The sequence below is a fragment of the Phoenix dactylifera genome, chromosome 17 (assembly GCF_051530095.1).
Source record: "Phoenix dactylifera cultivar Ajwa chromosome 17, Ajwa_hap1_PhDact_Kaust_v1.1, whole genome shotgun sequence".
NCBI lineage: Eukaryota > Viridiplantae > Streptophyta > Magnoliopsida > Arecales > Arecaceae > Phoenix > Phoenix dactylifera.
The window spans coordinates 19,710,986-19,728,745 of record NC_143206.1 but is presented as its reverse complement, the minus strand read 5'-3'; the positions used below and the strand labels follow the sequence as shown (position 1 = coordinate 19,728,745).

The 17,760-nt window shown below is 38.9% G+C and overlaps 2 protein-coding genes across 4 annotated transcripts; both read left to right on the top strand.

Annotated features, from left to right (window-relative positions):
• Positions 1–80: 80 nt before the first annotated feature.
• LOC149751073 (uncharacterized) lies at positions 81–8,004 on the top strand. Of its 2 annotated transcripts, none has more exons than XM_089928229.1 (2): positions 81–2,060; positions 3,485–8,004. In XM_089928229.1, exon 2 carries the CDS (start codon positions 4,221–4,223, stop codon positions 5,040–5,042), a length of 822 nt encoding a protein of 273 aa, XP_089784355.1. In that variant the 5' UTR covers positions 81–2,060; positions 3,485–4,220; the 3' UTR covers positions 5,043–8,004. The 2 variants fall into 2 exon arrangements, 1 of the variants encoding a protein (XP_089784355.1); XR_016398906.1 differs by lacking the exon at positions 81–2,060 and having other exon boundaries at positions 2,145–6,319; positions 7,745–8,004.
• A 1,700-nt stretch (positions 8,005–9,704) lies between these two features.
• On the top strand, positions 9,705–17,560 carry LOC103716766 (PRA1 family protein A1-like). 2 transcript variants are annotated; one of them, XR_605592.4, is made up of 9 exons: positions 9,705–10,202; positions 10,636–10,676; positions 10,764–10,842; positions 14,700–14,786; positions 14,872–14,960; positions 15,056–15,127; positions 15,222–15,341; positions 17,019–17,187; positions 17,378–17,560. XR_605592.4 is itself a non-coding variant. In XM_008804918.6 (8 exons), the coding sequence occupies exons 1-7, from the start codon at positions 10,045–10,047 to the stop codon at positions 15,323–15,325; spliced, it is 630 nt and encodes a 209-aa protein (XP_008803140.4). In that variant the 5' UTR covers positions 9,705–10,044; the 3' UTR covers positions 15,326–15,341; positions 17,019–17,560. The 2 variants fall into 2 exon arrangements, 1 of the variants encoding a protein (XP_008803140.4); XM_008804918.6 differs by having other exon boundaries at positions 17,019–17,560.
• Positions 17,561–17,760: the final 200 nt, after the last annotated feature.

Sequence of the window (17,760 nt, the reverse complement as noted above, 5' to 3'; positions counted from 1 at the left end):
TATTGAAACTTGGAAAAATATATTTATATCACAAACTAAATGCAGAAGGTGCTTGACCATCGAATGGCAAGTTGGCAAAATATTTGTAACCTGACATTTGCATGTGGAAGAATTAAAATGTGTATATATATATATATATATTCTGTACAGGCATCAATGGGCAATAGAAAACATTGTGCAATTCTGTAAAAGCATGAACTCTTGCATTTGGTCAATGCCCAAAAATAAACTCCACCTACCTTTCCACTGCCACATGGTTACACTTGAAACAAAAAACAAACCAAATGACGCACAGCAATTAGCATAGTGGATTCATTTACAGAGATGACTAATATACGTCTGAACATTTATTGCAGTCGAGTTATGGTGCATCAATAATCAACCTGGCAAAGAGTTAACATATAATTTCAAATTCAAAGTAGAAATATTTTTTGTTCCATTTGCAGCACGTATTCTTCTAGGCATTCTGTGTACTTTCTTACAAAGCTGAAAACAAGTTTTGTGCAGAACTCCACCTTCAGGTTGGCATTTTTCCGCAATAGAAATCTTTAGTATCAGAATTAATATCATTTTAATTCCTCTCTGATACTTGAGTCCTTAACCCTGCTTCCCTCATGAAATTCAATTTACATATTGCTGCAAGACCATTGTTTGACATGGCACAAGCAATGTCTCGGAATGCAGCTGCCAGGCCGCCCATCTAAAAGTTTGCATTATCTGAGCATGGAGGATCAAATCGATTCATGAATTAGCATTGAAAGTTGCTAGGCTGACTTCCCCTGTCAACTTACTGCATCTTATTTGATATGCTATTTTATTATTTTGATTCAAATTATTTTTCCAGATATCTCCTTAAATTTAGTTGGTATGATTAGCATCTCATTTGCCATAAGAGTGTAATAACCCCAAAATATTTTTTTTATATAAAAAATGATAGAATAGTCCTTTAAAATTGATATGAGGGGTAAAATTGGAAGGAATGAAAAGATAATGACATAGTTGTAGATGCGTTGAAGTGGTAAGGGTAAAATTGGAAAGGAATCAAAAGTTAATGGCATAACCGTAGATATGTTGAAGTGTTAGGGGCAAAATGGAAATTTAATAATATTAAAAAAAAAGGGTGAATAGTATCTTGATGTGATTTAATTGGAGGGTTTGAGCTGGCTTTTGGAATGAAACCGAGAGAAAGAGGGAGGGGGTTCTCAGGCGTGAAACAGAGAGGAAAGAAAGAAAGAAAAAGAGAAGAAGAAGAAGAAGAAAGAAGAAGAGGAAGGGGATTCGAGGAGGAAAGGGATCCCGGTTGCACTTCCAGCTGAAGGGAAAAGTGTAGATCTCTTTCTCCTCTACGCAAGGACCTCGATTTCCAAAAAGAAAAAGGTAAATATCCATTCCTATCTAGTCTTTTGATGACATTAGGCTATACAAAGGGTGGATATAGTCTAGAGGGGTCGGATAAGGGTTGTAGAGGCGGTTAAAAGAGGAAGAATCGGATTTTGACAAATTTTTCCGGCACTACGGAAAAACTGTGTCGAAGTCCCAACTTCGGCGAATTATTTAGGGGGTCAAACGACCTTCGATAGCAATGCATGTTACCTCTTTGGAATTCCCTATGAGTGTAGAATGTTAGGTAAAAATTTCATCAAATCTGGAGTTTGGAAAGTGGATCAAACCCGGGATGAAGTAACCGGCTGTCGGTCCGGGTTACTGTTCATCCGGGTGGAAAATAAGGGATTTCATGCTATAATAGAGTATTAAGCCTAGATCAAGCTAAAAGGGACCTTGTACTCATGCAAGGGAATCCCTAGTATACATAAATGATGAGTTAATTAATTAAAAAGGAAAAGAAGAAAGAAAAGAAAAGATTTAGGGAACAGGGGAGTTGAATCAATTAAAGTTTCCTATGTTATAATTGGCACGTAGATTATAGCCCTTGATACAAGACTAAATGTATTGTAAATGCATGTCACAGTTGGGCAAGAAGCTAGGGAACAAGAGGAAGAAGTTCCCCACTGCCTGCTGTAGATTTTTGGAGGCGTATCAGGGCTGTGCCAGATTGACAGGTGAGTGGGAGTCATGTACTTTGCACTATGAGCATTCTTAATTCATTTTCATGAATGTCGCCAAGTGTGAATTGATTCTACTTGAGCATATTGATTGATATTGTAGTAAATTCCTCTATAATCTTGATTCTCCATGCTTGATTATTCTGTACATGCATTTGAGGGAACATTGAGAGGAATTACGAGGGGTTGATGAGTAATCAAATTGATTCCGAATTGTGAAATGATTTCTTTTGTAAATTGATTTCATTTCCTCTATTTTAAAGACTTGTGAGTCGTAGCTTGATTATACTCTTTTATGAGTAATTAAATTGGTTCCAAATTGTGAAATAACTTCTTTTGTAAATTGATTTCATTTCCTCCATTTCAAAGATTTGTAGAGCCTTCTTAGTGGTATATTGAGTTGTATTGCACTTCCTTGACCCTCACTCCTAACCCTGATGTTAGTTTATGATTGGGTCGGAGTCGAGTGAGTGGTAGTCTTGATCATACTCCTTTTTAGTAGAGTATTGGGAGGGTGCATTATGGCATTTATGCATGGCTTGGCAGTATCTGCAGGACACCTATAGTCGATGGGGGTTGAACATCGGCCTTTGTGCACATAGTAGCCTTCTGGGTGGGCGGAGCCCAGTCCCTTCCTAGGGGGGACACGGCCCTAGGCGTAGGATCGGCCGGTCCTACGACTTATATTCTGCTTGCCGCCGGGCATAGTAAGACCCCGCGAGGTGCAGTATGGCTTTCCGCGGATGTAGAATTTCCGCGAGGTGCCGTTTAGTATGTAGATGTGAGATGGATTTCTGTTCTGGATACTGGCCAGCATTTATATGATCAGTGTGGTGTCTTATCCTGCATATGCATGTGACAGTAGGGAGTTGTTGCTGGTTCGCCTGGGGCGTAAAACCCACCTCCCGATAGCTGTCTAGCATTTACATTATCGATATGGTGTCTTATCCTGCATATGCATGTGACAGTAGGGAGTTGTTGCTGCATATGCATGTGACAGCTGTCTAGTGATGATTTACATATTGGTGTGGTGTCATATTCGATATAAGCATATGGCAGTAGGGAGTTGTTGCTGGTTCGCCTGGGGCGTAAAACCCACCTCCCGATAGCTGTCTTGTTGATGATTCAGCCTATTGACACCTGATTTATATGATTCAGTACTATGACCTGTTGAGCATATTCATGAGTAGCATATATGTTTACTTGATTATTCCATATATGCTTCAGATGAGTTGATATTGATTGTGGTGGTATTGATGACTTACTCCATATTTTCTATGTTGAGATCATGTTCATCTTGTTATTGATCTTGAGATTTCACATCGAGCCATGATTATATTCTGTCTCATGTGCATAGTACTCTCTACTCCACTCACTGAGTATTTATTACTCACTCCCCAGTTTGGTGTTTTTGATTGCAGGGCAGGTATTGTATAGAGAAGAGCAGGATTAGTGGTTGCCTGCTAGCTGTGCCGCTCCATAGTATAGTATAGTATAATGTAAATAGAGGTTTATACCTTTTGGTGTATTATAAACCTTCTATTGTATATAGTGCATAGTTACAGTCATAGATCCTGTTGTGGATATGGGTTTGACCATGGATGGAATGGGAACCAGATTTTTATACAGATGAGTTATATGCCTGAGATAATGTATTGATATATATTGTCCAGGTTCATTATGTGACGGATTATGTGATTGCTGCTCTGACAGGTAGTGTGTTGTATGTATTGAGATAATCCTGACAGGTCACTATAGGAAAAGTGATCATTTTGTGCATGTATCATGCCAAATTTTTCAAGATCTATTGATGATTGATAGGTAGTAGGGTTCTACGCGGTGGCTGGTGGCCTTATGCCTACCCGCACCCTAGGACCGTCGCGGCGGCCCGCCGGGAACGGGGCGGGGGTCGTGACAAAGCTTGGTATCAGAGCAAAGGTTAAGAAGAGTCCTGTCAGAGCAATAGGATGAGTCAGGATTAAGTATAGGATTATACTATGGAGCATAGGATTTTTCTGTATGTTATTTTATGAGTCATTTACAACTCAGTAAAATATATCATGACTCAGTGTGTAACGACCATCCTCTCTTTTTGACTTTTTTAGAGAGATATAAAGAATACCTCCAAGGAGAGGACCTGCTCGTCCTGGAAGGAGGATGGAGCCAGATATAGCATTGGATGCGGGTTCTGCACATGTCGAGCCCCAAAGAGAAAAATCTCCTCCTGCTGATAGACGGAGGGTTAATGATCAAGGAGAGGTAGGAAGTAGAGATGCATTGATGGAACGGTTACTGGCGGAGAATCAGGCTCTGAGAGAGCAGATTGCTCGGGGGAAATCTCCTGCCCCGTCAGTAGTATCCATCCCACCTCCTGTACGTGTGCCAAGAAGTTTGGCCAGGCGAGCTCTAGATGATGAGGGGATTACTGTACAGGAATTTCTGAGGCTCAGAACCCCAGAGTTTAAGGGGGAAGAAGGTGAAGATCCTCAGAGATTTCTGGAGGAGACTGAAAAGATGATACGGAGACTGCCCTGTTCTGATGCAAGAGCTATAGAACTCGTAGGGCTTACAATGAAGGAAGATGCCTGGGGCTGGTACCAGAGGCACGTGGAGGACAGATTGTACAATAGGAATCCTCCAACCTGGGAAGAGTTCAGGCAAGCAGTGATGGATGAGTTTTTGTCTCCGGCTGAGAGGCAGAATCGGGCTCTTCAGTTTGAGAGGCTGAAGCAGATGCCCGGAATGAGCGTATCTGAGTACGCTCGTGAGTTCACTAGATTGGGGAAGTATGCTCCTTACATCATCCCCACTGAAGCTGCCAGGATAGAAAGATTCAGGCGGGGTCTGATTTCCCCGCTTTATAATGCAGTACTGGCAGTAGAGGTCCCCACCTTGTCTAGGCTGATTGATAAAGCAAAACAGTGGGAGAACAGAGGAAATATGTATGGTAAAGGTCCAATGGCACCGGCACAATGTTGAAGAATGCACTTGGGAGTCGGAGCAGAATATGAAAAGCAGATACACTCACCCCTTTGAGTAATCAGGTAATTTACTCTTTTAAATTCGAGGACGAATTTTATATAAGGGGGGGAGGATGTAATAACCCCAAAATATTTTTTTTATATAAAAAAGGATAGAATAGTCCTTTAAAATTGATATGAGGGGTAAAATTGGAAGGAATGAAAAGATAATGACATAGTTGTAGATGCGTTGAAGTGGTAAGGGTAAAATTGGAAAGGAATCAAAAGTTAATGGCATAACCGTAGATATGTTGAAGTGTTAGGGGCAAAATGGGAATTTAATAATATTAAAAAAAAGGGTGAATAGTATCTTGATGTGATTTAATTGGAGAGTTTGAGCTGGCTTTTGGAATGAAACCGAGAGAAAGAGGGAGGGGGTTCTCAGGCGTGAAACAGAGAGGAAAGAAAGAAAGAAAAAGAGAAGAAGAAGAAGAAAGAAGAAGAGGAAGGGGATTCGAGGAGGAAAGGGATCCCGGTTGCACTTCCAGCTGAAGGGAAAAGTGTAGATCTCTTTCTCCTCTACGCAAGGACCTCGATTTCCAAAAAGAAAAAGGTAAATATCCATTCCTATCTAGTCTTTTGATGACATTAGGCTATACAAAGGGTGGATATAGTCTAGAGGGGTCGGATAAGGGTTGTAGAGGCGGTTAAAAGAGGAAGAATCGGATTTTGACAAATTTTTCCGGCACTACGGAAAAACTGTGTCGAAGTCCCAACTTCGGCGAATTATTTAGGGGGTCAAACGACCTTCGATAGCAATGCATGTTACCTCTTTGGAATTCCCTATGAGTGTAGAATGTTAGGTAAAAATTTCATCAAATCTGGAGTTTGGAAAGTGGATCAAACCCGGGATGAAGTAACCGGCTGTCGGTCCGGGTTACTGTTCATCCGGGTGGAAAATAAGGGATTTCATGCTATAATAGAGTATTAAGCCTAGATCAAGCTAAAAGGGACCTTGTACTCATGCAAGGGAATCCCTAGTATACATAAATGATGAGTTAATTAATTAAAAAGGAAAAGAAGAAAGAAAAGAAAAGATTTAGGGAACAGGGGAGTTGAATCAATTAAAGTTTCCTATGTTATAATTGGCACGTAGATTATAGCCCTTGATACAAGACTAAATGTATTGTAAATGCATGTCACAGTTGGGCAAGAAGCTAGGGAACAAGAGGAAGAAGTTCCCCACTGCCTGCTGTAGATTTTTGGAGGCGTATCAGGGCTGTGCCAGATTGACAGGTGAGTGGGAGTCATGTACTTTGCACTATGAGCATTCTTAATTCATTTTCATGAATGTCGCCAAGTGTGAATTGATTCCACTTGAGCATATTGATTGATATTGTAGTAGATTCCTCTATAATCTTGATTCTCCATGCTTGATTATTCTGTACATGCATTTGAGGGAACATTGAGAGGAATTACGAGGGGTTGATGAGTAATCAAATTGATTCCGAATTGTGAAATGATTTCTTTTGTAAATTGATTTCATTTCCTCTATTTTAAAGACTTGTGAGTCGTAGCTTGATTATACTCTTTTATGAGTAATTAAATTGGTTCCAAATTGTGAAATAACTTCTTTTGTAAATTGATTTCATTTCCTCCATTTCAAAGATTTGTAGAGCCTTCTTAGTGGTATATTGAGTTGTATTGCACTTCCTTGACCCTCACTCCTAACCCTGATGTTAGTTTATGATTGGGTCGGAGTCGAGTGAGTGGTAGTCTTGATCATACTCCTTTTTAGTAGAGTATTGGGAGGGTGCATTATGGCATTTATGCATGGCTTGGCAGTATCTGCAGGACACCTATAGTCGATGGGGGTTGAACATCGGCCTTTGTGCACATAGTAGCCTTCTGGGTGGGCGGAGCCCAGTCCCTTCCTAGGGGGGACACGGCCCTAGGCGTAGGATCGGCCGGTCCTACGACTTATATTCTGCTTGCCGCCGGGCATAGTAAGACCCCGCGAGGTGCAGTATGGCTTTCCGCGGATGTAGAATTTCCGCGAGGTGCCGTTTAGTATGTAGATGTGAGATGGATTTCTGTTCTGGATACTGGCCAGCATTTATATGATCAGTGTGGTGTCTTATCCTGCATATGCATGTGACAGTAGGGAGTTGTTGCTGGTTCGCCTGGGGCGTAAAACCCACCTCCCGATAGCTGTCTAGCATTTACATTATCGATATGGTGTCTTATCCTGCATATGCATGTGACAGTAGGGAGTTGTTGCTGCATATGCATGTGACAGCTGTCTAGTGATGATTTACATATTGGTGTGGTGTCATATTCGATATAAGCATATGGCAGTAGGGAGTTGTTGCTGGTTCGTCTGGGGCGTAAAACCCACCTCCCGATAGCTGTCTTGTTGATGATTCAGCCTATTGACACCTGATTTATATGATTCAGTACTATGACCTGTTGAGCATATTCATGAGTAGCATATATGTTTACTTGATTATTCCATATATGCTTCAGATGAGTTGATATTGATTGTGGTGGTATTGATGACTTACTCCATATTTTCTATGTTGAGATCATGTTCATCTTGTTATTGATCTTGAGATTTCACATCGAGCCATGATTATATTCTGTCTCATGTGCATAGTACTCTCTACTCCACTCACTGAGTATTTATATACTCACTCCCCAGTTTGGTGTTTTTGATTGCAGGGCAGGTATTGTATAGAGAAGAGCAGGATTAGTGGTTGCCTGCTAGCTGTGCCGCTCCATAGTATAGTATAGTATAATGTAAATAGAGGTTTATACCTTTTGGTGTATTATAAACCTTCTATTGTATATAGTGCATAGTTACAGTCATAGATCCTGTTGTGGATATGGGTTTGACCATGGATGGAATGGGAACCAGATTTTTATACAGATGAGTTATATGCCTGAGATAATGTATTGATATATATTGTCCAGGTTCATTATGTGACGGATTATGTGATTGCTGCTCTGACAGGTAGTGTGTTGTATGTATTGAGATAATCCTGACAGGTCACTATAGGAAAAGTGATCATTTTGTGCATGTATCATGCCAAATTTTTCAAGATCTATTGATGATTGATAGGTAGTAGGGTTCTACGCGGTGGCTGGTGGCCTTATGCCTACCCGCACCCTAGGACCGTCGCGGCGGCCCGCCGGGAACGGGGCGGGGGTCGTGACAAAGAGTGACCTAGATAAGTGATTTGAGATGAAGCACAGAATGAGCTCCCTTAAAATGTCTCAAATTTGTTTGCCTACAAAAGCTTGCTTCGTGCTTCTTTTGCTTCCTGTGGAAACAACTTATATAGCAAAAGAAAAGAAGAAAGATGCTATCTCATCGTCTCCTGAAACATCATATATTAAAAAGAATTATGGTCAGAACTCTGAGGCTAATATTATTTCTTTGCTAAGGGGGAAAAGTATCCATCCTAATGCAGCATGAGAATTCTTAGATCATTGAGTAGAATTACCACCATATATAATTTACACAACATCTGGTAGTCTTTGTCAGTTCAAGACCATGAATTGTGATTGAAGATTGCAGAACCAAAACTACAGATCAAGTTACAGAGAGAAGATATCCATCATTGATTGCAAGAAAAAAATCCAGAAGGTGGTCGTTGAAAAGCTAAACAAACAACGCTGCATTTTAGAAGAGAAACACTTCCTCGAATCATTGCTATGCTATCGACACACATCAAGAACACAGGCATCACTAGAGTAACAAAAATCACTGCATTTTAGCAAAGAATGAAAAAGTACTGGATTTGAGACTAGAAAAAAGGCGGCATTTTGAACCTCCCCCTACACCCCCACCGAGGCCAAAAAAAAAAAAATCCTTGATAGTTACATAAGCATCCATCTTCTTCCAGACCAGAAAATAGGGATTTTGGTGTGCAAATTAGAAACCTGTAAATGGAATTCACTAGCTAAGAGGAAATTTGGAGCAGAAAGCGTTCAGAAACAGGGGTTAGCAGACAAAGGTGCCTCAGCTTCTTATCCTAATCTCGTATTAGAAGAGTTCAACAACATACCGAAAGCTATATAGACCAAGTCCCAGAGAGAATGCTTCTCCCAGTAATATGCAACTAAAAATAAATCAAGAAAGCGGGATTTGGAAAATGAAACACAGCATTCTTCAGAAAAGAGCAACAACTGCCCAAGTTATTGAAGAAGAGAAAAAAAAGAATGACTAGAGCATGGCCAGATTAAACAAAAAAAACCAATTATTGTGAGCTAAATGATCACTCACACTATTGCAGACAAACAGCTTGGGTTTCTAGAATTCTGATGACCACGAAGTTTATAAAAAAGAAAAGAACTAAAATTTAAGGGAAAAACTAAATTTTGATATATTATTGAAATCATGAATGTATGATTACCCAGCTCATGTTACATATGGGGCAGCTTTTATGGAATTTACCGCTCTTGCTCATCAGAAATCATCATGAGGTACATGGATGGCCATGATGTCTAATTCTATCATGAACCAAAAATGAAATGAGAAACAGTAAGGTTTATGGATTTTTTTTTCTTTTATATAATAATATATCGATTATTTTGAGGGACAGCATCGTAGTTACCTTCCTGAGAGATGGGTAGCTCCGTAATTACACGTGGATAGCTGGAGCCGAACGTTTAGACGGGCAGAGAAGCAAGCGACGGGCAGAAGCCCTCTTTTCTCTGGAAGCAGCGGCGAAACTCGATCCAAAACCAAACCTCCTTCTTCTTCCACTCCTCCATCCGGAGAAGGAGAGACCATATCTTTTCCCTCGAATTCGAAATCCTCCTCTAGTCTTTCTTTGTCGCATCCGATTTCGTTCATATTCGCCTCTCCGTCTCCTTCGAGGTCGGAACTGCCGATTTCTAGGGCTTCTTCCAACACACACCCACACACACACACACACACACACACACACACACACACACACACACACACACACAGAGAGAGAGAGAGAGAGAGAGAGAGAGAGAGAGAGTAATCGATGGATTGGGGGAACGTGACGACGGAGGATCTGATCGACGCCCTTCGAGAAGTGGACTGGTCTTCCCCTCCGCGCCCGGTCTCCGAATTCTTCTCCAGATTCACCGTCCCCAGATCCTACTCCAAATGGAGCAGTCGATTAAAGTGCAACCTATACTAGTACGGTCGCACCACGATCCTCATTGATTTCTTTTATTTAGGACTGTCTAATCGAAACCCTAATTGGCGTTTTTAAACTTCTTTGATTCTTGATCTACGCTTTCTTAATCGATTAGATAACATGCTTGGAGTTGTTTATTTATCAGTGTCCTTCTTATACAAGAAATTTGTTGAACGAACGACTGCTTATTTCGATGATTAGAACCCTAACAGTACCTGGCGATTCAGTAGCTTTAGCATGTAATTAACCAGGTGAACCAAGAATTTACGTGAAATAGTTCCGAAACCATTCTTAATTTTAGTACATAAACTAATTGCATTAGATCTCTATAGTTTTTAGATATAAAGGCAAATTCTTTTCTTGCTTTTTGAATTCACTTTGTTATCTTTTGAAATATTACATATTGATGTCCTTTATTTATGTGAGTTGCAGTTACCGGACGAATTACTTTGTCATGATCATATTTATTCTTGGTAAGGAAATTATTGACATAATGTTGGATTCATATATACATGTCTGTGTTGTTTCCTGATGTTTTCGTTTTTCCCCTTATACTGTAGGGATGGGATTTCTATTAAGGCCTCTTGCCATTCTGGCTACTATTTTGACAGGCCTGAGTATTGCAATCCTTAATGATAGGTAAGTTTTTCCAATCTTCATTGTTTGGCCACCTTGATTTGTTGATGATATAGCCATGCTATATGCTGATATAAAGCTAGTTATAGCTGGTAATTCACTTCTTTTAGTTATATCTTATCTGGCAAGAACGCTGTGTCTGTATATTGAGTAAAGTAATGCACATTCATCATATGTAGGATTTACAATCCATCACATAGCATGAATTGATGCTACATGTTTGCTTCTATGTACCCATAGGATATGATGCCATACAACTGTGGAGATGCAACTGCAGTTGAATTGCATTCTTTAAATTCTTGGCATTTTGCTTGATTATAGACTTAGAATCTGTTTGGACATTTGGACACCTTATCCAGCCAAAAATCTCCTATAAGACCAGGACTGTATAGTAGGAATCCTAAAATTGAGGAAGAATTATAGGGGATGCAGGTGAGTTGTTTGTAGGATCCCTAATATGAAAACTTTTGGATCAGAAAAATCATTTGAAAGGTTATTCATGGTCCTGTCATCCTCCACCCAAATACCTTCAGCCTCTTCTTCTACCTTCTTGTCTAATCTATTGCCTATGCTTCCCAGCAGACTGTATCTGATGGACGATGCATTGGGCATCTAAATACGGCCTTAAAGTTTTCAGAAAATTATTTGCCTTTTGGGTTCTTGAAGTCAACACAGTGACTTGCATGAAACCCTAAATAATTACTGCTGCTTTGGTAAGAATAATGAAGATCAGAGAGGTGTCACCATTAAGAAAAGGGCTGCCTCATGTTATAACTGATGGGCTGTAAAGTTTCCATATCAAATTGAAAAGGCATTGAACTACTGAAAGCTCTTATAATTATGTTATCAGCTTAAGAAGTGGTAGGCCATGCTTTACTATTTTACTGCCTGCATGGAAGGTGTCAGGATCAGAATCCTCACGAGATCTCCTTTTTATTGTCGTTTCAAATATTTCTAAAAGTATTTAATGCTGATGGTTTCTTTATACCTTTGTTACTTATTAACTTGGTTGTATATTTTCCCTCTTAGCTGCCCAATTACAAGGAAGATTGTGAGAGTAGCTTATTGTGGTTTATTATATAGAAGAGAGATCTTTTAGTAGGCATCCATGCTTCTATTTTGACATTGTTGAGTTGCCAAAGTTGCCATTTATCTAGAGGGGAAAGAAATCATATTTCATTGGAACATGGAGATCTTTGTAGGAAAGTACAACATCTCTTGTATACATGATGCTAGGGAGGAGAGTTATATGTGACATTTTAGAAGGAACCAAGTAAATTGAAAATAGCAAAATAGAGAGATGAGACTGTGTACTTGTTGATATGAGACAAAATGATACTACAAAGGGGTCATGGATAATGGTGACAAAGGTCCAAAGCATCAAATGCTAGTTGTAAACAATAAATGATGGACCTGTTCAGGTTGAGTTGGTATTGCATTGTAGTTTTTTTTTTGTGAGATAAAAAAGGGGGTAGCCACCAATGATTCAATCAAAATATTAAAAAATGGGACCATAACTGATAAAAACAGGTGCCTCAGTCATCTGCCTCAACCAAGGGGAAAACTCCAGGGGGATAGTTCTGGTCCTGAGACAACTGTTTGCAGGCCTTGCAACCTGGGTTTGCCTAATAGGCAACACCTGGTTGTCCTCTATGACGATATGAGTGGCATGAATTTGACATTGCAAACTCTGGAGCTTTGAAGAAACTGACTACCGGCAAGGTAGGGATGCATGGAATGACCATGACCATCGAACCAGTGAATAACTGTTCTTGAGTCGCCTTCTACCCAAAGATCAACTGCACCAGGACGCTGGACAGGAATAAAAATGCCTACCCACCATAAGTAGATATTGTATTTATAACTGAACATAATCCTTTAATTTGATTTGGATGCATTAAATATAGAAACATTGGGCATGAAGGTATTTTTTTGGTGGATACTAGTTGGTCACATAAGGTATGGTTCAAAAGGATATAGGAGGGTATATGATTTGGGATAAGAACAATGAGTTTAATGCGAGTTGCCATACTGTGTGTAAGGCATATGATATTTAGCAATATTTGTGTTTACTTTGCATAGAGATGGGCACTTAGTGATTAGTTAAGGAGGAATGTAGTAGAAAATTCAACATATAGTTTGATTGGGTTGGATGCATTATGCAAGACATATTTGGGTGGAACGTATTTTGGTAAATGGTAGGATCATGTAAGGTAAAGTTGAATGGGATGCAAGAGAGTATGTGGAATAAAGGTTCATGATCAAAGTGCAAGATGGTATACTTAAATGTGTTCTGGTTGATGATTTAGCAATAACATCCATAAGGGAGCCACCTGCTTATCCATTAACTCGGATTAGGGAAAACAAATCAGAAGAACCTGTAATGAAATGGAAATATTGAAGCGATCAATATGGAAATATTATTATTGATATGTAGATACCAAATTGATCATGTGTTGTGAAGGAATTTATGAGAAGGTTTAAGGGGGAAATTTTTCTAGATAGGGCATATCATAATTGTGTTTACAGCAGCACGTCATTAAGCGATAACAAATGCTTAGTTTAGAATAGATTTTAGCATCTAGTGGTATATAATAATAGATCAAGCTTGTCACAAATTGATCAACTGTTGGTGAGAAAAGACTGAAAAACTTGCCAGCATGAAATACTCAGATAAGTCTGCTTCTCACTGCATAGCAATCAACCCTTGTCATGGAAGTACAGAGGTGTTTGTTAAGTACAGGTGTGCACGTGCTTGTGCGTGCGTGCACACACGTGTATATGTGTGTGTGTGAGAGAGAGCGCATGAATAGTATGAAAATGTAGAATGCATGAAGATGAGTAAAGCTGGTAGACATGGCTATTCATTTGGCTTATGGTGTATTACACAATATACCAGACTTGACGAAAGGTGAGGAGAACATCAAATTTTCAGATAATGGGAAAGGGAGACTAAAATGTTGCTTATAATCAGGTTTATCTACATGATAATACTGAAAAAAATGAAATAGCTGGCAGACTAACTAACTTGTTATATTAGTAGTTATCAGGGCTCGACTATTGGAAAGTGTGTAGGCAATCTGCAAATTAGTAAATTTGGAGGAGGGAGGAAGTAGAATCAAACTGCTATTATTAGAAAGTCAATTTTGTTGAAAGATGATGAGGCTAACTGAAGGCAAACTGTCCATTTCTTGAAGTTGTTGAACAAGTAGTTTTATAGGGGAACAGATTTTGATGGTTATCCACCCTCATGGTTAATTTGTTTGTTTCATTGGTAAATTTGGATTTAGAAGGAAATGCTATTCGTACGATAGTGGAAGCATGGTACGAAAGAGGGGAAAGTCAAATATAAGCTAAGAAAAATTTTGAAAAGATTTAGAATTTCTAATTTGCTTGGACTAAATCAAAGAACTATATAAATATCAGTTATTAAGGATGAAATTAGATTATTATATTAACATGTATTTATTGCGGTTTTTGAGATGGTTGTAGAAGTCTTCTGTTCTAATTTAGTGGGTTAAGATGATATATGACACTGTAGCATCCATGTGGAAAATTGAAAATATGCTAAAGTTGTGGGACAGTTGTGGATCAGTGGTTATTAAAAAGTGGTAGTAGTCTTCGTGTTCCAAAATTATTGTGAAAAGATTTTTCCTGTACTTATTTCAAATGGAAACATCTCTCATAATCTAGTGAAACTTTGTTTACATCATTATTTAGTATTGTTGATTCGTAAATTATGACAGTTTGCCCATGCTACCCAATGTTTCTGATGCATTTAGTCATTATTTTTGGTCTGAATTCTTATTTAATCTGAATAATCTAATCAAGTATGCCTGCTGATGATTTAACTTTTACAGCTTTGCAGTTACTTTTAATGAGAAGGTAACAAGAACTGTCAGACAGTTTTCTCCACATTTAGCTGTAAAGTTGAGGCCACCTATAACGTGAGTGTGGTTACCTCTTGTTCACGTAGTTTGCAAGGACTAGTTAACTCTGGCAAATTTTACCCCTGATGTGATTGATGCTCAGGCCTGTTCTTCGTGGGCGGCCATCTGCAAAAAGAGCGATTCATATATGTGGATGGCCTCGTTGGGTTTTCGTCTTAGTATTCTCAGCAGGTTAATATAAACTGTCAAAAGCTGATTTTTATCACATTATAGCTCCTGTTCCTCACTGACAAACTACGTCATTATTAATGCTCTCTTATCTGCAGCCAGTTGCATCCTCTGGTTAACCTCTTGTAGGCTCCTTACTGTTCTTTGGGCACTTCTCATTGGACTGCTTGGTATAAACAAAACACAGCTGATTTATTGTTATTATCATAATTTTTTATTCATGAATATGATCCATTCTCATGGCCTTTCAATACTTTCCTGCAGCGACACTACTTCATGCAAGCTTTAGAACACCAAATCTGAAAGCACGTCTGAACACATTTCGTGAGGAGTTCCGAGCAGTGTGGCGCAATTATAGTGAGCTGTAATGGTGGTCCTGCTGAGGTTATATAACAGCTTTGCAAATTTGGTTCCAGGCTTCTTGTCTTCTAAACATACTGTTAACTGTGGATTATCTATTGACACATCCAACATGTATAAACATCAATTAGGCTTTTAAACATTTTGCTTGGCAACATGTCATCATTTCATGATTTTTTAAAAAACTTTGTTTGTGTTTTCATAATCAGCTAGTTGCCAGGTTTTGAAGGCTTGTTTAGATGTATCAGTCTGATATTCTGTATGTGGATGAGATATGCACTTGATGGATTGTTGCGGGGGATAGATTTATTTTATTTAGAGCTGGAATGTCCCACCACTTCAATTAGAGTGGAATATTTAGTGTCTTGGTAAAACTTGGGATTGCAGTATTAATGCCCTGTTGATCCACCAATTTCTCCCTACCTCTTTCTTTTTTCATTTAGATAATTCAGAAACCTTCAGTTATTTTTGCCATTGATATAAGAGATATCATACTTACGTGGTAGGCACGCATTCAGCCAGTTCTTTCCTTGAGCCAGTCTCTGTCAACTGATATTACTGACATGCTGATTCATTGAATTTGGGATCTTGCAAATATTTGAAATCTAATAGCCCCAATAATTGTATACATATAAAGTTATATCTCTGGAATTCTGCATTATAAAATTGCTCTAGAATGCTGGCAACTACTTGTATGTTTATATGATGTATGCGTTTTCAAGTTAGTGCACAGGTAAGAAGCATCTTTGGCAAGAACTGATTATATCCTATGGAGATATTTGAGTTTTGTATGAATAGGAAGATAAGGGAACATATATGATGGTTGATTAACAGAAGATGGACAAAGTCTTATAGAAGGACTCGTACATCCTTGATGAAGTATTTTAGGAACACTAGGTGTAGTATTTTAGGGAGGCTTCAGCATTGTTGGCACACTAGGTATAGTATTCTGGAGATTATGTTAGTTGAGTATCTCTTTCTTGTTCTGTCATGATACACACATGGTGCAGCATTTCAGTCTGTGATATTGCAGTTGCTGTTGATATAAAGTCATAGGATTTGGCCATGCAATGGCATTGTAGAATAACATATCAAAGTTCCTGTTCCAATATTCTTCCGAGATTGCAAGTGAGGTGCTTCTCACAGTAAGCTACATGAAGAAGATAGCCTTAATAAAATCAGATTAAGAATAAATGACAAGGGTTGGTTAAATAAGAAAGTTTAGCAGCTTGTCTGGGGATTACCAATCTGAACTGTGTAAAAGTTAGGAGCTCTTATATAGATGTTATTATGTAGTTCATCTCATTGGATCTTTTTACCTAGTCTTTGTTTGAGTTAGTTTATGCTTGTCTTCTTCTTCTGCACTCGTATATACCCTACTTGCATTTTGTATTGTTTATTAATAAAATATCAAAAGAAGAAGAAGCATAGAAGGTGACATATTACATACCACTTAAGCTCGCTCTGCATGCACCGTAAGGCAGTTAATCTGAGAGATTTGAGAAGCTTAAGTCTCCTACCAACGAATAAGACAATATTTTATGTAAATATTGGTCCTATTCAGTATGGTGATATCTCATCACTCTTTTAGGGCTTAACTAAGTAGAGATGGAAGTTGTGTGACTTGTCCTTTCTGAAAATGAGTAATCGCATATAATCTGCATTGCTTGATATGCCTACTAACGCTATGCTTCTTGGCAGGACTTGGGCGCTATCACAACGTCAAAATTCATTAATTTCTGTGGACGGTTGATCTGCCTTTATTATAAAGGTGCAGACCTGTTGTGGAGCGTACTATAGACCATTAACGGTTCTAATTTCTGCAGAACCTTTTCTGTCCCATTTATGAAGAAACTATGAATCATAAGCGGTAAGCTGTAGTCTCTCAGTAGCGGTCACCTGTTACTTGATTCTGTAATATTTACTACTAGAAGGTTCTATTATGCTGCTGAAATGATTCAAATCCATCAGATGGTTAGAGATATGTCATGCAAGGTGTTTGCTTAGAATCTGTATTGTGTGGTATGTTTTCTTGTTTTAATTCTGTGTAATCTGGCTAGGATGGATGGATTGTTGGCATTACATCTTGAAGAACATTTGACCGAGCAGCAAATCCCCCTTTGTTCTCTGAATCTTTACAATGGAATCTGGACTGTTTCAGCTGATTGCTCTTTAAAACCATGTAATGACCGTAATTATGCATTGTAATTATTGTCTGTAGTCAAATTCTGTTTCTCACTAAACCCTTTGGAAAGGTGCAGTTGACGAGATTTTGGGTAAAAAGAAAACATTATGCGCGGGCAGATTTCCATGTTTGTTTATATAGGTTGGTTGAGTTAAGACAACTTGGAGCCTTTATTAACAGCTAGCCTGCAAACCAGGTAGCGATATGGGCATGCGGCAGGCAATGTCTGGTACCACTAACTGTAACGTGGTGGTAAAA